At 45.0% G+C, this 22,930-nt stretch overlaps 1 protein-coding gene across 6 annotated transcripts in view; it reads left to right on the top strand.

Annotated features, from left to right (window-relative positions):
- Nucleotides 1–22,930, top strand: part of MEF2D (myocyte enhancer factor 2D) — a 138,494-nt gene that overhangs the window by 67,952 nt on the left and 47,612 nt on the right. For all 6 annotated transcript variants that reach the window (XM_083717374.1, XM_083717372.1, XM_083717376.1 and 3 more), the window contains one exon: nucleotides 7,535–7,845. In XM_083717374.1, coding sequence (XP_083573500.1) covers nucleotides 7,792–7,845 — 54 coding nt within the window. In that variant the 5' untranslated portion in view covers nucleotides 7,535–7,791. The remainder of the gene's footprint in view (nucleotides 1–7,534; nucleotides 7,846–22,930) is intronic.

Below are 22,930 nucleotides of genomic sequence, written 5' to 3'. Positions count from 1 at the left end.
GGCAGAGCAGAATGAGCAGTGGCAGGAACAGAAGGGTTCTCCCTCACTCCCAGCTGCCTAGTTTCCTCTCTCTTGCTCCCCCCCCCCCCATTTTAAAGAGACATATTAAGGATTGCACTTCTCCCCTTCCTGCTCACCCCAACCTGCATAGTGTAGAATTTGGCAGGGGCTGTGAAGCCGCAGCTGGCACCTGATATTCTCCAGGGAATGATTCGATCTGGGTCAGGAATATAACATATATATGTGTGTGTGTGTCCTCTCTCTCTCTCTTTCCCCTCCCTTACTTAAATTCCTCAGGGGAACTGATGGAATTTGTCCTATCATTTGAGCTTCCTGCAGGTAGAACTCACCTGCTGGTGTTGAGTGAGGGGACTCTGGCTGTTTTTCCCAGGTGGAAGGGCCTGGCCAGCAGTCCTTTGGAACTGGCAAAAGCTTGCCCCTTGTTTCTTTTGAGCGTTCCTGTTTCTTAAGCAGAAAGGGAAATGAGATCAGCTGGGCAAGGGCTGGTCACAAAGGATCTGGACAGGGCAGTGGAAACATGTCGATGTTCCCCTTGGGACATGTCTGGATTGTGCTCCTGGCTCAAGGTCTGGATGATGACAGGAATGGAGCTGGTGAAGGAATTTTCTCTCCTCCCTCCCTCCTCCCCACTCCCAGTTCAGATTTCCCGGGTTGCATTCACATGGTTCCTCATGGTTAATGCTGCAATTAAAAAAAAAAAAAAAAATCACCCCCCCAAGCACTTCTGCTGCTCCCACCCTTTTTGCTTTTGCAAAAGTGTATTCCAAAAGAGGGTGGGTTGGTTTTTTACACACACACACACACACACACACACACACACACACACAGCCTTCATTTAATTCTCACTCGCTTCCCCCCCGCCACCCCCCCATCACTGCAGAAAGCAAACTCTTCTCCCCCTCTTCAATTTGAGGCAATTTATTGGGAGTTGGGTATGAATTACAAGGCACAGTGCTAACGAGCACCTGCTTGTATGTAATTGACTTGACTGCTAATTGCTGGGATAATCATACTTTGTGCATAATGGTTTTCACAGAGAAGGTTTGTGGTGCCGTGCACCAGGCGGTAGCTTGCTTGGGTCAGGCGCGGGTTGCAGTGGGGGGGGGGCGGCACAGACCTGGCTAGTTCTTCCATTTTCGAAGCCTGCAACACACACACACACACACACACACACACACACACACACACACACACCATCTCAACCATTTCACCAGTCTTGGCAAATGTTTTGCCTGCTAGATGTTTTGCACTGCAACTCCTCTCCCTCCCTACCCCAAAACTGAGTGATTCGGCAAACTCCAGATTCTTTCAGGTTTGACCCATAACATCCCAGGTAGCACTATTTGGGGTTCAGCTCTTGATCCATGAGAGCTTCTGCCCCCTGGTTCATCAGATTAGCACAAGAATCCAGGAGGAACTTTAGAGGTGGATCAGGCCAAAGGGGGCCCCATCTAATTCAGCATCCTGTTCTCACAGTGGCAAACCAGGTGTCTCTTCTGGGAAACTCACAAGTAGGATACAAATGCAATAGCCACTCTCCCCACTTGTACTTCTCAACAACTGGGTATTCAGAGGCAGGCGGAGGCTGAGACTGGAGGAAGTACACAGCCATGATGAGTAATAAGCTTTGATAGCCTCCTCCTCCATGAATTTGTCTAATCTCCTTTCAAAGCCGTCCATGCTGGCGGCCATCGCTACCTCCTGTGAAAGTGAGTTCCATAGTTTAACTTACACGCTGTATGGAAAACTGCTTTTGTCTTGAATTTTCCAACATTCAACTTCATTGGACATCTGTGAATTCTAATGTTATAAGAGAGGGAGAAAAACTTTTCTCTATCCACTTTCTCCACTAAATGTATACAGTGGTACCTTGGGTTACAGATGCTTCAGGCTACAGGCGCTTCAGGTTACAGACTCCGCTAACCCAGAAATAGTACCTTGGGTTAAGAACTTTGCTTCAGGGTGAGAACAGAAATCGTGCGGCTGCGGAAGGCCCCATTAGCTAAAGTGGTACTTCAGGTTAAGAACAGTTTCAGGTTAAGAACGGACCTCCAGAACGAATTAAGTTCTTAACCCGAGGTACCACTGTAAACTTACAGTCTGAAGTCCCTGCTTGAATTTATATCCAACAACAGCAACATTTGTACCCTGCCCATCTGACTGGGTTGTCCCAGTCACTCTGGGTGTCTTTCAACAAACTATAAAAACACAATCATTAAAAGCTTCCCTCTACAGGGCTCTTCTTCAGATGCCTTCTAAAAGTCGTATAAACATCTCCTTGACATCTGAAGGGAGGGCGTACCACAAGGTGGGTGCCACTACCAAGAAGGCCCTTTCATCCAAGGAGTTCCAGGGTGGTATAATGGTTCTCCCCTCCCCATTTAATCCTCACAACAACCCTGGGAGGTAGGTTAGGCTGAGAGTGAGTGATTCAGTGAGCTTTACGGCTGAGTGGGGATTTAAGTCCTTGTCTTTCAGGTCTTAGTCTAACACCCTTAACCTCTGCACCACACTGGCTGCCCCAGTAGCCTCTTTTTGGTCTCTTTCCCAACCCAAAATCAAAGTAGCAAGTTCCTGTCCTTCAAGAATCTGAGCCTGAAAGACAGGGTTGCAGTTTTGCGCTTGACTGCTTGCTCCATTTCCTTCAAAGAATGAGTTGAGGTGGTGAAGACTCACTGATCTGTTCATGACAGAGCAATATGGTCATTGCTAACATTTGTTGCTAACACACATTGCTGTGTGCTTTAAAATTTTGCAGAGGGATGCTACATTCTGTGTGCTGTATTTATTAATCACATGCCAGGGATCTCAAGGTGGCATACCAGGTTCTACCCTCCACCACCTTAATCCTCATGACAACCCTTTGAGGTAGGTTAGGCAGTGACTGGCATAAAGACACCCAGTGATCTTCATTATTTACTTATTGCCCGCCCTTCATCCTAAGGTCATGGCTAAACATGGGTCTCCACAGTCCTAGTTTATCATTCTGTCCACTATGCCACATCTACACTGCAGTAAATTTTGAGGTTCCTGTATTCTGCAGATTCCCTGATTCTTGCATTAATTTGTTGGTCTTGTTGGGTCTAACAGGCAAAATAGTTTATGAAGGGCAATGAGAAAGATTTGTGCACCTTACACGGTTTTCTGCTTGCATTGTTCAGTTACTTGGTGGTCATATTTTCTCTCTCATTGAAAGTCTTAGAGTGTAATGAAGTGGCTCTTAGCTTGTGATTTGAAGGAGTCCCCACCCCTTCAAAAACCTGGTGCTGCCAAATCTCTGTGTTATTACTATTATTTATTGCATTTATAACCTACCTGTTCTACGAAGGAGTCCCAAGATGGAGTGCGTGGTTGTCCCCTTCCTCATTTAATCCCCACAACAACCCTTTGAGGGAGGTTAGGCTGAAAGGCAATGACTGGCCCATGGCGAGTGTCATGGCCGAGTGGGGATTTGAACCTTGGTCTCTTTCAGGTCCTAATCTGATGCTCTAACCACTACACCATGCTAGCTCTTTGTAGTTTGCAGAGAGGAAAGGGAATGAAGGAGGCTGAAAAAGAGAATACACACACACACTATGGTACCTCTAGTTACGAACGTAATTCGTTCCGGAGGTCCATTCTTAACCTGAAACTGTTCTTAACTAGAGGCGTGCTTTCACTAATGGGGCCTCTTGCTGCCAGCACACGATTTCTGTTCTCATCCTGGGGCAAAGTTCTCAACTCGAGGTAACTCTTCCAGTTTAGTAGAGTTTGTAACCTGAAGCATTTGTAACCTGAGGTGTTTGTAATTTGAGGTACCACTGTATATACGAGAGAGAAGAATTGCTCCATGGTAATGGTTACCATGGTGACCTCTCTATCTATATCCATGCATCCCAGCTGCCTACATCTTTATTTCTCTGTTTTGCCCCTTACGTCTTTCAGCAATTTAGGGTGAGAGAGAAAGAAAGAGAGTTTGCTAGCTGAGGTGAGGAGAGGCATTCTCCCCTGGCAGGGATACCAGAGACTAATTGCTGGAGAGAGGCCTGCCTCCCCTCATGTAAAGCCATTTGCGGCTCCAGATATCATTAAACAAATTATTGTCGATTATGTTGTTATTTACCTTCCCTTCACCCTTAAGCTAGGTTGCAACAATTGAAACACAATGTTAAAAACAGTTTAAAGCAACTTGAAACCACAGATAGGAAATCCAAATCTGAGTCAAATCCTCCGCCTGCCCAGTCATCTGTAAATTTGGCTTTCTCATTGTTCTTCCTTCTTTCCAGGTTGTTTTAGGGCAGCTGAAAGGCACCAGTCCCAATACTGATCTTTGGGGGACTCTACAGTTTATATACCCACAGTGTGAGAATTGTCCATATTTCACTGGGTGGCCCAGGATCTAGTGTCCAGCAACTAGGAGGGCATGCATTAATGATGCTCCTGAGCTGCTTGGGCTTCCAAAGGCCACAGTGTTTCTGAGGACATCTTCGTCCGGCCTTTCTCCTTTGAACTGCTGTGCCAATGCTTGGCATCATCAATGCCACAAAGGTGTTCATGTGGTTAAAAAAGCAAACAAACAATTAAAAGCTTCTAGTCCCCAAGACAGCAAAGGCAGGCGCCAAGGTGTGGGCAGCAACACCATGCTGGTGAAATTTCAGAAGACGGCTGGGCCAGGGAAGGAAGCAGGGTCAGGAAGTGGAAAATCAGCAAAGGATTGTGGGGGGAGAAGCAAAAAACCATGTTTTCTGTTTTCTGACTTTGCTTTAAAATGTATGTAGACTTGCAATAGTCTAGTCTAGTCCAGTGTTCTTGTTGTTGTTAATAACAGTAAATAAATAAGTGATTTCTTCCCATCAAAAATTCATTCTTGCTAGTAGGGGTGTGTTGAACCCTTTTAGAGGATACCATTTTCCTGCTCCAGCTTCCACACTTCCACATGTTCCTCCCCACCTTCCAAAAAGCTGCCAGTTTGTATTGTGTTGAGCCATCAATCCTGGCAAGTTGCAGAATTGTTACATCGCAGTGCAAAGGTCCCAGTGAGCCAGTGGTTTCTCGCCAGCAAATATAAGGAAGGCTCACAGCTGCAGTGTAGAAATTATAGGCTTTGAACTCCCTGGTCAACTTCTCTTCCCTACCCCACCCCCAACACACTGATTGAGTTGTTACGGGGTGTGATCAGAGAGAAATGAAAGGCAGAGAAGTTTGCAGAGATAATTACGTACTTCTTCGCAGTGGTAAATCACCCAGTAGTTTTTGATGACACACACTGTCCAGGCATCAGTAAGCCAGTTAACACATACAGTATGCTAAAAATCCTTTGTCCCAGTTCGATCCACAAGTGATAGCATCAGAACTCTTCGGCATGCTTTTCATAAAAGAAGCCACTTCTTCACAAAGCACAGAGTTAAACTATAGAACTCACTCCCACAAGAGGCAGTGATGGCCACCACCTTGTATGGCTTTAAAAGAGGATTGGACAAATTCATGGGGGGCAAAGCTATCAAAGGCTACTAACCATGATGGCTGTGCTCTGCCTCCGTGGTCAGAGGCATCAATGCTTCTGAATATCAGTTGCTGGAAGCCACAGGAGAGGAAAGAACTCTTGACTTGGGTCCTGCGTGCGGGTTCTCCGCATGCATCTGAGTGGCCACTGTGAGAACAGGATGCTGAAGTAGATGGGCCCTTGGCCGATCCAACACATTCTTAAGTTCTTACATTTTAAAAATTTGTTTCCCTCTGGTTTACAACCCTGTCCCCCAACCTTGTAGACGTGTACCCGAATCCAGGATAATACTTCCTACACCTGATGAAGTGAACTGTAGTCTTTAAGGTGCCACAAGAGTCTTTGCTAGTTTTCCTGCAAAGTGACATGTAAACACTAGATGCCCCTCTGGAAATCCTTTAAAGTAGTTTAGGCTTAGGGGGTCCATGCTTAACCAGTGGGTTTTAGGGCCAAGTAGGATTTGAACTCTGATCTCCATTGTAATAAACACCATACCACATTGAGCCCACATTCACAGCATACATTTAAAGCAGCATCCTACCACTTTAAACCGTCATGGCTTCCCCCCAAGGAATTATGGGAGCCATAATTAAGGGGGCTGAGTCAGGAGACACTCTCCTCTCTCTCAGAACTACAATTCCCAGATTTCCTTGGGAAGAGGGATGGATTGTTAATCACACTGTGACTTGAAGCTCTGGGAGGGGTCTCCCAGTGCCTTTAGCAAACTACAGCTCCCAGAATTCTTCGGGGGAAGCCATGGCGGTTTAAAGTAGTACCATAATGCTTTAAATGCATAGCTGTCAACTTACAGATTTGAAAATAAGGGACCAGCAGCCTCAAAAATAAGGGATCAGCAGCCAAAATAAGGGATTTTTCGGGCACAGGTATGTTCGAATTCTGAGCCCCTCCGAGCCAAACAGAAAGTCCAGCCAGCAGCCAAACGAAGCCTCATCAATAAGGGACAGCAGTAGGACATGGCGCTGGGATAAGGGACTGTCCCACCAAATAAGGGATGCTTGACAGCTATGTTTAAATGTAAGCTGTGAATGTGGAGTCAAGCAACTGATGCTTTTTCCCTTTATTTTTCTTTAAAAGAGCTGCTTTTCTCGAAGTTGCAAAAGGGGAAAATGATTCAGTTGTTTGTTATGTCTCTTTTGTCCCTGGGTCTTCCAGGTGTACAATGAGTGCTTCCTGTTTATGGCCTTGACACTTTCAGGACTTGTTCTAAGACAAAGTGTTGTGTGGAAACTTTTCCGTAAGGTGTTCCCTGGGGGTGGGGAAGGGGGAGGGTTCCAGAAAAATGTGTTCCAGAACTGAGCTGTTGGGTTCTTCTAAGTTCAGTTGCTTTTAGGGCAGAACAGAGTGCCATTTTGCTGCCTTAAATGGTGCTGTTTTGCCATTTTAATATACATTTCAATAGTTTCTCATGCTGTCCATTTTCACCCATTGTTGTACATTTTTATGAATGTGAAATATAATTTTTTGAACTACTACTGTCATGGTCAAATGGGGGTTGAAGTGGCTTTCAAATTCTACGGGTTCCTGAAGTGTTGCTGATCTTGTCTGTTGCAGCTAAATTATGCCATAATATATTTGTTATTCTTTAAAATACTACTGGTAATGTCATGGGAACACAAGGTGTATGGGGCTTTATGGAGGGAATAATATCATTTCTAGGGAAGACCTGACTTCCAAGCAGCTGTTCCAACATTACATTTCTCATAAACCATAGCCAGATGTTTAACACTTAACCCTGTATGTAGAAAGGCAGCAACTCAGGTTGCAGGGTTCTGATACACTATTCTGTCTGGCACATGCAGACCTTTGAACCCCCACCTTTCATTTAAAATCAGGCTCCACTGAACCCTGAAGTGTGTCTGTGATGTATGCACATAAATCACCCTCCCCATTTTCTCAATGTAAATCTGTCCTGCACGCTGCTGCTGACCCCAAGATACTTCTGAATGTACCACATAACAAGAGAAAAAAGCAATAGTGTTAATTCTTTTTCTCCCCCTCTTGTTTTTGTAGGCTTCTTTTATTAAACCTCATCACAAATTCCCAACGCATCTGGATTTGCACAGACAAGTGGAATACCATGAACTGAAAAAGCGGCAACAAACCTTTTTTTGTGCTTAGTTTTTTATTTTGTGATTTTCTACTTTTTTTGTTTTTTCAAAACAATTTTTTGGATGACAGCACTTTGAAAAACAAGGTGTTTTCTTTTTTTTTAATTTTTGGAAATTAAAAAATTAAGCCGCCCCATACCGTGAGGATCTCCGGAGAAGATGGGGAGAAAAAAGATCCAGATCCAGAGGATTACGGACGAGAGGAACCGGCAGGTCAGTTTGCATTAAATAGATAGAAATTGTACATCATCATTTTTCTCTCTTTATGGTGGTATGGGTGGTGGGGAGAATTTGCCATTTCTGCAGAGTCCCAAAGGGGACGTCACTTTTCCCTTGCTCTGTGCTTCGACTTTGCTGACTCTGAAGTTGAACCTGTGCTTTTCAGTAGCACAGACTCTTGTGAGTGGTGCATCAGTTAAGTGGTTTGGAGCTGCTTGGGAGCCTAGCTGGGTTTCCTGAGAATGGGGTGGAACAGAGGAAGGTGCCTTATGTTGAGTTGGACTGTTGGCCCATCTAGCTTAGTATTGTCTACACTGATTGGGAGCAGCTCTTCAGGGTCTTCCAGGCTGGGGGCAGGGTCTTTCTCAAGCCTCCTTGAAGGCTCCATTGGGATTAAACCTGGGGCCTCATACCAAGAAGATGCTCTGGATCTGAGCAGCTGTGATGGTGGATGAAGCATAGGAACTACGGAGTGTGGTATTATAGGCCAGGAAGCAAAGGCTGGAAGTTATGTGCCCATCTGGGGAGCAGTTCACACCACAGTTTGTTGTCACTCCCGCCCAGCAAAGCAAGTCGATGCTTTCCATAGATTTCAATATTCAAAATAGTCCCCATGAGGGGGAAAGGTGTCTCCTAACAATTCTCAGCACCCTTAACAAACTACAGCTCCCAGGTTTCTTGGGGGGAAGACATGACGGTTTAAAGTGGTATCATAGTGGCCACATTGGCAATACACACGTAAAGCACTATCTCCCCCGAAAAACGCTCATCAGTACGTTGCCAGGTCTAGCTTGAAGCCTCAAAGCTTTATTTTTCCTTGTCAAGGTCACTGGGGAAGGACAGACATCTCAGAGTCATGGCCCAGAATCAAAGGTTTGTGGTGGTAGACATGCTTGGCTTGAGGGATTTTGCTATCTATGCCATCTCTGTCAAGTGCTGAAATAAACCATCCAGGCTCTTTCAGCCGCTTCTTCATAACCTGCACTTCTAAAATATCAGGAATGAATCCAGTGGCCAGCAATATGGCCACCACAAGATTCAGGGGCGGCCAGCAATTAAGATGGCTTTAAAGGGAGTTGGACAGATTCATGGAGGATAAGGCCATCAGTGGCCACTAGCCTTGGTGGCTTGTGTTGTTTATCTATTTGTTTCATTTACAAATTACTTCCCTTAAAACATGTCATAGTGTTTTAGACCCCCTCCCCCATTCTTCTGATGGTAAATTGTTTTAACTGGTTTTAATATCCTGCTTGTGTAGTGTGGTGCAGTGGTAAGAGTGTCAGACTAAGACCTGGCAGGTACCAGGGTTTGAATCCCCACTTGTTGACCATGACATGCACTGGGGGTGACCTTGGGCCAGTCAATGCCTCTCGGCCTAACCTTCCTCACAGGCTTGTTGTGGGGATTAAATAAGCGAGAGCTACTTTGTGCTCTTTAGAGAAAAAGGTAGGATAAAAATGCAGTTAATAACAATAAGAAAAGTAGTAGTGGTGGTTGTAGTAGTAACCTGCCTTGGGGCCTTCTGCTGAAGACTGGGTAAAATATCTAATGCATAAAAACATTGGTAACAGAAACCATTTCAAGTCCAATGCAGATACAGACTGGGATAAAAACAACCTTTATTTAAAAGGCTTGTTGAAAAAAGTGGGGAAAGAAAGGTCTACAACAGGCACTGGAAAGACAATACAGGCTGCTCCTGTAATGACATGGTGTGCCTCTCAACCCCTGTTGCTAGGATATGTGAGTGGGGAGAGTAGCTGTTCATGTCCTGGTTTCTGGCTTCCCAGTGGAGCATCTGGTTGGCCCCAGTGAGAACAAGATGCTGGACTAGATGGTCTCCCATCTCCTCACAGAGCTAAAATCCCTAAAGTTCTTTAGGAAGAGGGATTGATTGTTAAAAGACTCTAGGAATTGTAGCCCTTAACAAATTGCACTTCCCATGATTCTTTGGGGGAAGCCATGACTATTTAAACTGGCACCATAGGATTTTAAATATATGGTGTGAATGTGCCCCCCCTGCCTAGGATGGAATCCTTGCCTACTTAAACCTTACAATTTCCTTACCTTGGAGGTCCACCTTCCAGAATCAGAGCTCAGTTGATTATATATTTATTTAAGGTGGCTTTTGAGTGGCAATAAAATTGCCCTAATTGGGTTTTTGTGCTTCTTAGCTTAGACCTCTGTCTTTGGGGTGCAACAGGCTATAAACCAGGAGGTACAATAACATAAATGCTGTGTCTTTATGAACATGACATTTAGGCAATTTCTAATCTGCTTCCTACTGGCCGGGGTGACTAGGCCTCCTTCAACTCCCTTGTTTGTTAACTCTGCACCATAAGGACTTGTAACTTGCATACTTAAAGCAAGGATAAAAGCGACTACCCCAAAGCAAGCAGATTGGGGGTTTTCAGGGGTGATCTTTTTAAAAACCCAATTTCTTCTTAGCACCAAAACTCCGCACCCTGCCTTGACAGTGTCCTGCACCATGCTTGTTGAAGTGGGGTAGAGGACTGTTAACAACAACAACAATAATAACAACAACAACATGGAACAAGGTACCTGCTGTTCCATTGCTAGCAGAGGGATTGTTCTGGCAGGCAGCAAATTTGCTGCGGCAAATACTTTCCTACCCTTCAGGGAACCACCCTCAAGGTTGTGAGGTCTTAAAATTAACCCATCGTGACAGATGGCCTAGTTCGATTTCCAGCTCCCCAGCAGGTCTGTTCTCTTGGCAACGGCCCCTTGATGCAGACTGAGGTTGTTTCAATAAACACCTGAGAGCGAGCTGTGAATCCCATTTCAAGAAATTAAAACACCAGCCCTCCTTCCCCTCGACTCCACTGTTGACAAAGCCCAAGGGCAGGAGTGAGTGGTTAGAGAGAAGGCCACATTCACATGTACAAAGGCAAGCTCTAGTGTTAAGGACTTCTGTCAAGCTGCTTTGGGAGGGTGTTAATGAATTGTTTGTTGTTGTTCTTTATCTAGAGAGGCCTCTTCCTCACAGTTTCAACCCCACCCCACAAGGCACTTGTGCAAAGTTAGGCACCACTTAGGCCTCATTCACATCAAACATTTAAAGCTCTATGATTTCACTTCAAACACTCATGGGTTCCCTCAAACTATTCTGGGAGCTGTAGTTTCTTAGCGGTGCTGAGAGCTGTTAGAAGGTCCCTGTTCCCCTCACAGAGCTACAATTCCCAGAGTCCCTCTTCTCAGCTCTCTGGGAATTGTAGCTCTGTGTGACAGATATGAAATACAATTAAAACACTGCTCTGACAGCAACATTCTTTATGAAAATGCAAAGTCAGTTAAAGGCTGACATTAAGTTACACGTGGCTAATTTAACAGCTTTGGAACACAGTTTCCAAGGGTTCTTCACCACACATTAGAAGCCTTTTAGTGTTGTAGACATTCACGCCTGTAAGGGGAGAAAATTCCACTCATGGGGCACTACCACAGAGAAGGCCCTGCTCCAGGTTCCCCATGATGGGCAGGATCAGTTACTTGGGCTGGAAGCAGCCCCCACCTCTTGATTTTAAGCCCCAACCTGGCTGATTGGAAAGAGGTGCTATGACAAATATCAAGGCCACAAGTTATTGAGGGCTTTATAATTAATGTTAGCACTTTGATGTGGGCCTGGTAACATATAGGCAGCAACAATAGATTCCATAGAATATGTGTCACATAATAAAATAAATTCTTGTGACTCCATTCTGCACTAACTGCAGAATGGAAGAAGGAACTGAGCTGAAGGAATTGGAAACTCTGCAGCAAACTTGGCACTCTTTCAATTCCAGATTTTCATTCCAGAAATTCTCCTAGTTTCACCAAAACTCAGAGCTGAGCAAGCCTACTGAAGAATCAAGGGAAGGAGCCTAATAAATCTCCTGGGTGGAAACCTTGCCTCCTGTGTTGGTGTCTGTCTTTTTGCTGATTGTGTTCATCCCTCATAATAATAATTAGGGGTGTTACTTGATAAATCAATGTAGTGTGATTTTTAAAATCTTAAAAAAGGTGTTCCCAAACTAATCAGATAGACATTTTCCAAATTATATTGTTTATTACTTTTACATGGACAAATCCACGAAGGGTGCCCATCTTGAACGAGGCATTGTCTTCCTGCCCTCCATTGTCCCCTCTCTCACATACAGGAGGGAAACTGTCTTGCCTGCTGCAGCAAGTGCATGTACCATCAAAGTAAAGCCTTTTTAAAATAAAAAAATAATAAATGGAGCTTTCTTCATTTGCATCATGGAAGCATTTTGTCATTTGCAAATTTATTATTCAATAAATTAATTAAAACGCACATGATTCTTCCATTAAGATTTCTTTCAGTTGAGTGGCAGCCCTAATAATGATCCCATGTGGCATTCATGCAGCATTTGAGAGAGTTCAAGGCATTTTGCATGATCTAGTTCTCAGTACAACTACCCTGTGCGGTAGGGCAATGGTGTTAGGGACAAATGTAAGGTTCTGCACTTAGAAAGAAACAGATACACAAATATAGGATGGGGGACACCTGGCTTACTAGCAGTACATGTGAAAAGGATCTAGGGGTCTTGGTGGACCGAAGCTTAACATGAGTAAATGTGTGATGCAGCAGCAAAAAAAGCTAATGCTATTCTAGGCTGCATCAACAGAAGGATAAAGGTAAAGGGACCCCTGACCATTAGGTCCAGTTGTGACCGACTCTGGGGTTGCGGCGCTCATCTCACTTTATTGGCCAAGGGAGCCAGCGTACAGCTTCCGGGTCATGTGGCCAGTATGACTAAGCCGCTTCTGGCGAACCAGAGCAATGCATGAAAATGCCGTTTACCTTCCCACTGGAGCGGTACCTATTTATCTACTTGCACTTTGACGTGCTTTTGAACTGCTAGGTTGACAGGAGCAGGGACTTAGCAACGGGAGCTCACTCTGTTGCGGGAATTCGAACCGCCAACCTTCTGATCAACAAGCCCTAGGCTGTGTGGTTTAACCCACAGTACCACCCGCGTCCCATCAACAGAAGTATAGTGTCCTGATAAAGGGAACTAATAGTACCACTCTATTCTGCCTTAGTCAGACCACACTTGGAATACTGTGTCCAATTCTGGGCACCACAATTTAAGAAGGATGCCGACAGACTGGAACATGTGCAGAGGAGGGCAACCAAGATGATCAGGGGTCTGGAAACTAAGCCTTATGAGGAGCGCTTGAAGGAGCTGGGTATGTTTAGCTTGGAAAAGAGGAGACTGAGAGGAGATATGATAGCCATCTTCAAATATCTTAAGGGCTGTCATCACATGGAAAAGGAAGCATGCTTGTTTTCTCCTGCTCTGGAGGGTAGAACTTGAACCAATGACTTCAAGTTGCAAGAAAGGAGATTCCGACTAAACATTTGGGAAAACTTTCTGACAGTAAGAGCTGTTCAACAGTGGAACAGACTCCCCTGAGAGGTGGTGGACTCTCCTTCCCTGGAGGTTTTTAAACAAGAGGTTGGATGGCCATCTGTCATGGATGCTTTAGCTGAGATTCCTGCATTGCAGGGGGTTGGGCAAGATGACCCTTGGAGTCCCTTCCAACTCTAAGATTCTATGATTCTATTATTCCTGTCTGCAATATGAGTATGAGGCTAAAGGGGAAGAGGGGGCTTCCCTAGTGAGTTCCTGACAGGAGCAGGAATGGAACTGCAGGCTTCCAGATTCCCTACCTTAGTCCTACATCCTATTCTAGCTGTCTTCTTGGTGGGGAGTTTTGATTTTTTTTATGCACCACTTTCAGTCCACTTAATTCCAAACAGGACATTATACTGCCCATAACAAACAATGGCAGGCAAATTCAGTTGGAGTGGTTTTCCTGTTCCCTTTGGAACAACAGGTCTTTTGAGTTTTACTTCTTAAAAGTTAGGGGGAGCCATTTTGCCTGTAACAGTAATGTCTCACTCTGAATATGACTGACTTGTTTGAAGGATATTATGGCTTGAAAACAGAGACTCTGCATGTACTGTTATTACCCAAGAAAATATTTTAAGAAAAGCATATTTAAAAACAAAACAAAAAATGGGGGGAAGGGGTGATTGAGGAGGAAAAGAAATTGTGAAAGCACCCCAATTCAAAGCATTTTGTTTGGTTTGGTTTTTGTAAGGCTAGCAGGAAACTTCCTATTAGCAATTATTATTTAAAAGCTGCTGGAACTTTTTATTGGAGTGGTCATGCTTTGCAACAGAGGGAAGGCCAGCACTAGGTGTCAAGGACAAGCTGGGTGTATGTCTTTCCATGGTTATTTGAAGCAGTAAAAGTGAATGGAAAATACTTTCCAGTTCTTTGGGGGCTTTGATTGAGTCCAGGTTTCACAATCCCTTCAGGAAGGAGGGGAGGCATCCTGTGTCAGAGTGCAGGGCCAAATCGATTGCTTGTTTCTCATCTCTTTCCTTTGAGCTGCTGTTTGTGCAGCTAAGCTTTGCGGGAGAGAGCTGTTGAAGGAAGATCTGTTAGAGAGGCTTCTTCAGGTTAGCAGGTTAAAGTACCTGGCTTATTATTTATTTTGTTACATTTGTCTGCAGCTCTTCTTCAGTCACAGAACCCAAAGTGGTGTGCATGTAGTCCCCAAGCAGTCACCCATTCAGGCACTGGCTGATACAGACCTGCTTAATTTCAGCAAGGTGATGGACTCACAAAACTGCTGGCCTGCTTTTACTGCAGTGTCTTTAGAGCCAGAAATGTTCCCATGGGAGACATTGCATGTGGCTGGTTCTCAGTGAGTACTGAACGCATTCTAAAGGTTTTTGGAAAACCTCATAAGGGTAAAGGGACCCCTGATCATTAGGTCCAGTCGTGGCCGACTCTGGGGTTGCGATGCTCATCTCGCTTTATTAGCCAAGGAAGCCAGCGTACAGCTTCCGGGTCATGTGGCCAGCATGACTAAGCCGCTTCTGATCGGCAAGCCCTAGGCTGTGTGGTTTAACGCATCCCTGGAAAACCTCATAACAGCTAGCTATTGCTACCTTGCAGTGTGTTTACACTCACACAAAGCATAAGAATCTGAGGTTGGGCAGGTGTATTTATGTGCCTTCAATGTATGTGCCTTCACTGTACTCATTTATTCCGCCATAGCCCATTTTGCACAGATGTAGGACAGTGGTGCAGAACCAGCACAAACTCTGCAAAGAGCCCTGAAAGCATGCAGATTTTTTTCCCTAGTGTACTTTACCAGTGGCACAAAATGAACCATGCAGTGGGAAGGCTGTGTGTTGTATCAAGTCCTACTCAGAACAGGCCCATTGAAAATAATGGACAGGGCTAACTTAGGTCTACTCTGAGTTTAACTTTATTGGATCCAACCTTGTGCCTTAGATCTCCTATATGTGGGTTACCCTGGGCCTGGGGTCACGATGCATTTGCCACATCTGTCAAGAGATTTAACCTCTAGAGACTTGGGGGGGGGGGACAAGTTAAGGCAGAAGGACAGAGCCTCCTGGAGTCTGTGTTTTCTAAAAGCATCCACATCATCTCCACAAATCAAGATATAAGACAGTGGTGCTTATATGCAAGAGATCCTAGAAACTCAGGGCTGTCCCTGGTCAAGAGAGGTCATTGAAGATGATGTCCTATTCCAGTGCTGGATTTGCCCCTCCTGCAGGGGACAAGAGCGGGTGGTTTTTCACTGGGCTGGGAGAGTTGGCAGAAGCCAAAGGCAAGGATGCCGAGCCTGTAATAGTCCCTAATGACATTACAGGGATTTGCAGAGGGGATTTGCCATTGCAGATCAGTCCACTGGTCCTCAGGGCCTGGCCAACCGGCTGGAGAAGCGGCTGGTACCTTGATGTGTTGGGAGGGAGACAGAAATCCTCCTTCAGTTATGCCAGCCTGGACGGTCCAGTAATTCCTTCCACAGTCCTTGGTGCACACGGCTTACACCCTGGAGAAGGAGATTTGATTACCCTCTTCGTCTTAAAAGGTTAATGCCTCCAGATGAGGGTGAGGAGGCCTGACTAAATCCTATCTTAGCCCCAAACTGAGTAAAAGCCTTTTATCATTGTTCTGCCTTGTCCTCCCCTCTTCCTTTCCCTCCCACCCCTTAAGAGTTGGCTGCGTTGCTGCAGATGTGAGGTTAGTGCAGCCTTGGCCAACCTGGTGGCTTCCAGATGTTTTGACTGGCTGTTTTGGACTCCAATCACCAGCTAGCACAGCCCTAGTCAAGACAGCCCCAGCCATTGCTTCTGCATATCTATCGGCCCCTAACTTCACCACTACTGAAAAGACAGTGAAGAAATAAGTTGCTGGTTGGGGAAGTCTGTTCAGTAGCAAAATAACATCTGAATGTGATGTATGCATAGATAGGATGGACCTCCATTGCACTATTCCAGCTGTTAAGAACATACTTTTTATTTAATTTATGGTGTTTATGTTTCTCCTTTTTCTACAAGGAGCTGAATGTGTCATACATGGTATCCCCCATTTAATCCCCACAACAAACCTGTGAGGCACATTAGACTGTGGCTGACCTAAATTTACACCCAGAGAGCTTCCTGACTGAGTGGGGAATTGAATCCTGGTCTCTCCCAGGTCCTAGCATGACACGCCAACCACTACACCACCACTTGTTCTCTGTAGCTTAGCAAGAGCCTGGTTGCCCCATCAGGCCAAGGCGGCTTCATTGAGTTCAGCATCCTGTTTCCTACAGTGGCCAACCAAGCCATTGTATTCTTTTGGGGGGAAGGGCCACATCTCAGTGGTGGAGCATCCTCTCTGCATGGAGAAGTTCCCATGTTCAAATCCTGGGATCTCCAAGTAGGGCTGGGGAAAGACTCTGTCTGAAATGTTAGGAAATGCTGCCAGTCCGGGTGCACAATATTAAGTTAGATTGACCCAACGGTCTGACTTGAATTAAGATAGCATCCTAGGTTCCTAGCTGTTATCTGGAGACATGCTGCCTCTAAAAGTGGAAGGTCTGCTTAGGGGTGGTGTTGGCATGGTAATGAGATCCCCTAAACTGGTGGCTTTGGGGGAGTTCAGTATATGTTGTAAGGCTGCACTCTCAGAAGAATATATCAGGATTTCATGACATCTGTGGCAAATGATGAGTCTATTTGAGGCTCTGTCTGGTATCAGGACTTGTGCTGGATCTGTGTGTGTTCGTTCTGGATGGAAAGATGGTGACCTAGGTAGACACTTTGCTACCTGGTGAGGTTTAGGCTTACTGAAGTTCTTAATCTCTTTTGGGATAGGTGAGGAAGGTGTCTGTCTTTTATGTGATGGTTCTAGGAAACACCCTAGAGAGGTCCGATCTGGCCACAGTGATGTCTCAAATGGGACCAGGCATCCTTTTCCAATCTTGTACCCTCCTGGTGTTGTTGGACTACAACTCCCACCATTCTTGATCACTGGCCCTTCTTGTCATCCCGTTGTGAAAGGTTGGATTACTACAATGTGCTCTCTGTAAAAGGTAAAGGACCCCTGGACCGTTAAGTCCAGTCAAAGGTGACTATGGGGTGCGGTGCTCATCTTGGCGTTTTTCCACAGACAGCTTTTCTGTGTCATGTGACCAGCATGACTAAACCGCTACTGGCTTATGGAGGATCGTGACAAGTGCCAGAGCGCACGGAAACACTGGTTACCTTCCCACCGCAGCAGTACCTATTTTTCTACTTGCACCAGTATGCCTTCAAACTGCTAGGTTGGCAGAAGCTGGGACAGAGCAACGGGAGCTCACCACCGTTGTGCGGATTTGAACCACCAACCTAATGTTAGCAAGCCGAAGAGGCTCAGTGGTTTAGACCACAGCACCACCCGTGTTTTACCTGCTTTCTGTAGGGCTGCTCCTGAAAAGTGTCTGGAAACTTTGGCTGGTCCAGAATGCAGCAGCTAGAAGTGTTCTGGGGCCAGCAATGCTTTAGAATACCAGAATGCTGGAAACGGCAGGTCCTGCTGGACTAGATGGGCCATTGGCCCTATGCTCTTAGGTGAATGTGCAGTAAATAGCTGGTGCCACCTAACCTCCTTAGCGAACATATTTGGATGAATGCTCAATAAACATCTTGTCTAGAAGTGACCAGGGCTTAATTCCTTCTTACAATAAATTTCATTATGAAAGACAGGAAGAAAGGGCTCTCTGGGTTCTAGGAGTTCCACACAGCCAACTGGAGACCCCCTCTTCTTTCTCCAATCTTCAAGAGGGAGTGCGCGGTTGCTTGTGGTCTGAACAGGTGAAGGGGTTGTGTGCCAGCTGCCTTTTGACAGCTGAAGAAATGAAACTGGAGGAAGTCTGTGGTTTAATGGGGGAAGGGAGAGATGAACCCTAGGAGGGGCGGTGGGAGCTGCAGAATAGAAAAGAACCATAATTACCTCTGTGCCAAGAAACCTCGCAAACAATGGCAGCATACGGAGTTTGGAAGCCTGACAAGCTCGGTGTTTCCATAGCATCCTGGCAGTGAAGAGGCTGAGTTGTGAATCAGGAGGTCCCTACTTCAAATCTTGCCTCTGCCAGGAACTCGCATGGAGGGTGGCTTTGTTAAGCTGTTCTCCCTCGGCGCTCCCCTGCCCACAATCTGGGAGACTGACACTCTCCTACTTCATGGGGTTGTTCGGATTTCAGAAATTCATCACTGAATTTTTTATTTATTTTCTATTGCTTCTGACAAGGTTTTAGTCTTCTGGGTGGCCAGCCTGTAGCAATCTTGCTTCAAGGGGGGGAGGGGAGTAGCCAGTAGTTTTCACATTCCTTTGGAGGAGTCAATGTGTCTCTGCTGTGCTGAGTTAACATAACATTATTATTATTATTATTATTATTATTATTATTATTAAAATATTTATATACCACTGTATCATAAAAAATATATCACAGCAGTTTACAAAAATATAAAAATATAAAACCAAACAAATAGCAACATAAAAAGTCAAAAAACCAAGTTAAAGGCAAAAAGAAATTTAAAAGGCCATTGAGGGGGGTATACTCTTAAGCACCTGCATAAGCCCTGAGGAATAGAAAACTATTCAGCAGACGTTTAAAAGTTGGCATTTAAAAGTTGGTTATTCTGGGGAAATTAATAAAATGTTATTGAAAAAAATAAAAATAAAATAAAAGTTGGTGCCGTGAATCTCTATCGGTTGAGTGTTCCACAGCACTGGGCCAGTGAGATTAAAGGCTCATTGTTGTCAAATGGGCCCCACCAACACAGGAAGAGCCTGTTGGATCAGGCCAATGTCTCTTCTAGTTCTCACAGTGGCCGACCAGGTGCCCGCGGGAAACCCGCAAGCAAGACCAGAGCACAAGAGCCATCTCTCCTCCTGTGGTTTCCAGCAAATGGAAGCATTATTGCCTTTGACCGAGGAGGCAGAGCATAGCAATCATGGCTAGTAGCCATTGATATTCTCTTCCATAAGTTTGTCCAATCCTTTCTCAAAGCCATCCAAGTCTGTGACTATCACTGCTTCCTGTGGGAGCAAGTTCCATAATTTAACTGTACGCTGCATGAAGAAATACGTTCCTTTATATGTCCTGAATCCTGAGTTGCAGGGAGGGGAGGAGAGAAGTCCTCTATCCATTCCCTTCTGTTCTTGCAGTGATGGAGAGTTTTGAGATATTCCTGGTTGGGATGGTTTTTTCAGGGTTTATCTGTGCAAATGTGTGCACATGAACCCTGCAGAAGAAGGCGGGAATGAACTGAAAGAAAAGAAGGCTGTGCTGAAAAACTCCTAAGTGGTGCTCAGGGCAAATATGAGGAAGGGAGAACAAAATTGATTTTTTTTATAAAAAAAATTAAATTTATTCAAATAAACAGCACAGTGCCATGTGTGTGTGAAATATTGATACAAATACTGTATTAAATATTGATAGAAATACATAGATGTATAAATTGCATGAATAAATACACCATCATTAAATATTGATAGAAATGAAAAGCTGTTGGGTTGTATCCAGCTCAGACAGACTCAGAGGTGACCTATTGAAATCAATGGACTTGAGTTATTCATGATTGACTTAAGTCCATTTGATGTCAACAGACCTGCTCTGAACACTCCCCATTATTTACAACAAAGATAAACGTCTCTACTGAGCAGTATCTAAATTATTTCTAAAATATCAAAGGGTTTTGTGGCACTAGAAAATTTTATTGTGGCCAAAGCCAGCCTTCACCAACTTGGTACCCTCCAGATATTTTGGACTACAATTCCCATCATCTGGGGCTGGAAAGGACTTGTAGTCCAAAATATCTGGAGGGCACCAGGTTGGCTAAGGCTGGCATAAGATATTGTAGATTAGAGTGGACTAGTGCCTTAATAAAATCTTACATATGGCGCAATATCCTTTGCAGCAACAAACCAAACAGTACGCTGCCTCTTTAGAATGTATAGAAGTCTGGGTGTAGCCTTCAGAACAACAATAAATGGAAGTCAGTCATTCTTAACCTTTTTGTTTGTTTTTGTCTTCAGTCTCTCAGCTGTATAAATTCTGTTTTCCCCCATCTTAGCCAACTACTCTCAGTTTAAGTAGGGCTGGAGAGAGACCCATCTACCTCCGAGCCACCAGAGTAGTTTTAACAGGCAATCCCTCATCATAGGGAACTCTGGGCATTGTGGCTCTGAGAGGGGAATAAGGGGTCTCAGCTCGTTTGGCAAACTACAACTCCCAGGATTTTTTGGGGGAAGTCACGACTGTTTAAAATGGTATGATACTGCTTTAAATGTGTAGTGCAGATGGGGCCTAACTCAGCAGCTGCTTTGTACGAAAGGGTTGGCTGGGCCCCCATGAGTGAATGAGAACACTACCATTTTGCCTTAAGGAGAATGCTGCCAAGGCATGTGCAGATCTACAGATAGCAACTTGGATTGATCATGGAGAGAAACCAGAACACAAGGCCAGTTGGAGCCTATGGAGAAGATAGCCGATTTTGCATGCAGATAAGACACTGAGCAATGGAGGATCGCCATCTCTCGTTTTTAAAATATTTCTCTCATGCTGGTCTAAGTACTTCTCCAAAAGGAGATGTGAGTTTTCGTTTTTTAGCAAAAGGTCTTCAGAGCAATGCAGAGTACGTCCAGCTCCTCTCTGTTGGAGGGGGTGGGGACAGATTGACGGAGAGAGTGCCTCTGAGCATGTATAAAGTGCTCCTTCTACAGGGCTGACCTTACCATTAGGCAGTGAGGTGCTCTTTTTGTGAGGATGAGGTAGAATAATTTTTATTTCATTTTATAACGTATATAAAACAGAGAGAGCAGTTACAACCGCAGGTGAAAATTAAAAGATGAAAAACAAAACTATAAAATAGTCACATAGAATACGCACATGGGATAAAAATAACAAAGTCCAAGTAAAGAATATCAGCGTTATCTGATCATCAAGTATAGTTCCAGATTTGCCAGGCTTGTGACGAGGGTTGCATTGAAAATGATGGTTCCATTGTATATATGACAGTGAGGCCACGAAAGGGCAGCAAATTGTTGTTTATGTAATTTATTGCATTTTTACTCCTGGGGAGAGGCACTTGTGGGATTTTCTGCCCCGAGTGCCAAGATATATTGGCCAGCCTTGAGTATTACGCACCTTGACTTGGCAGGGGCAGAGAGACAGTACACAGGGGGTGTTTGGTTGGGGGCAGCAAATGTCTTGCTCTAGTCCTGCCCCTGTCTGAAGGAGCAGCAACTGTTAGCCAAGATAAATGAATAGTACTTCCATGTACAGTGGTACCTCGGGTTAAGTACTTAATTTGTTCCGGAGGTCCGTACTTAACCTGAAACAGTACTTAACCTGAAGCACCACTTTAGCTAATGGGGCCTCTTGCTGCTGCCGTGCCGCCGGAGCACGATTTCTGTTCTCATCCTGAAGCAAAGTACTTAACCTGAAGCACTATTTTTGGGTTAGCAGAGTCTGTAACCTGAAGTGTATGCAACCTGAGGTACCACTGTACTGAAGAAGTATATTCTGAATACCAGGCATGGAGGTAAGCAGAGAAACAGCATTCAGAGGTGCTGCCTGGACTAGATACAACCTCATGAAAGACTGAACAGATTTTAGGCCAGGGAGGTCTCTCTCCATGGCAGTTTGCTACCTTTAAGTGGAACATCCAGATTTAGGACCAGTGGACCTCAAGATGTCAGGGACAAACACAAGGGATTCTCACTTCCCTGTCCTCCTGGAAGTACCTGTGTGGAGTGGGTTGCTAGAAAAGATGGACCTGACTCAACATAACAGAGGCCTTGTACAGAGACAGGCCATTGGTCCATCTAGCTCAGTATTGTTTACACTGACTGGCAGTGTCTCTCCAGGGTTTCAGACAGAGTATCTTTCCCAGCCTCACTTGGACATGCCAAGGATTGAACCTGGGATCTGGTGCATGCAAAGCACATGCTCAAATACAGTAGTACCTCAGGTTAAGAACTTAATTCGTTCCGGAGGTCCATTCTTAACCTGAAACTGTTCTTAACCTGAAGCACCACTTTAGCTAATGGGGCCTCCTGCTGCTGCCGCGCCACCGGAGCACAATTTCTGTTCTCATCTTGAAGCAAAGTTCTTAACCCGAGATAGTATTTCTGGGTTAGTGGAGTCTGTAACCTGAAGTGTTTGTAACCTGAAGCGTATGTAACCTGAGGTACCACTGTACTGAGATACAACTCTTCTCCAGAGGCTGCTCTTATTAAGGGTTCAATGTTTTGCATTAACCAAACTCCTAAAGAGAGGGTTGCCCAAACTGTTAATTTTTATTTTCGATTCTTTTTTGCGAGTAACTGCTAGGAAAGATGGGCTGGTAACATTCCAGCAGTTTGGCGTCTCTGAAGGGGGCAGCTTATAGATGGACAGGAAAGGTCCAGAAGGGAGAGACAGGAAAAGGCAGGCAAGAGAGATTTGATGTGCAGCATTAACTAGTCTGCAGCAAAGCCTTCCAGATGTTTTGGGCTACAACTCCCATTGCCCGCAGCTTAAAGGGAGTTGTTGTCCAAAACATCTGGAGGGGCATTAGGTTATATAAGAGCACAAGAAGAGCCAGCTGGGTCAGGCCAATGACCTATCTAGTCCAGCAACCTGTTCTCACGGTGGCCACCAAGATGATGCCCGCGGGAGACCCCAAGCAGGACCCCAGCACAACAGCCCTATCCTATCCCAT

Source organism: Podarcis gaigeae (genome assembly GCF_964106915.1).
Source record: "Podarcis gaigeae genome assembly, chromosome: 16".
In the NCBI taxonomy this organism is placed as follows: domain Eukaryota; kingdom Metazoa; phylum Chordata; class Lepidosauria; order Squamata; family Lacertidae; genus Podarcis; species Podarcis gaigeae.
This window is presented reverse-complemented; position numbering and strand designations above follow the sequence as displayed.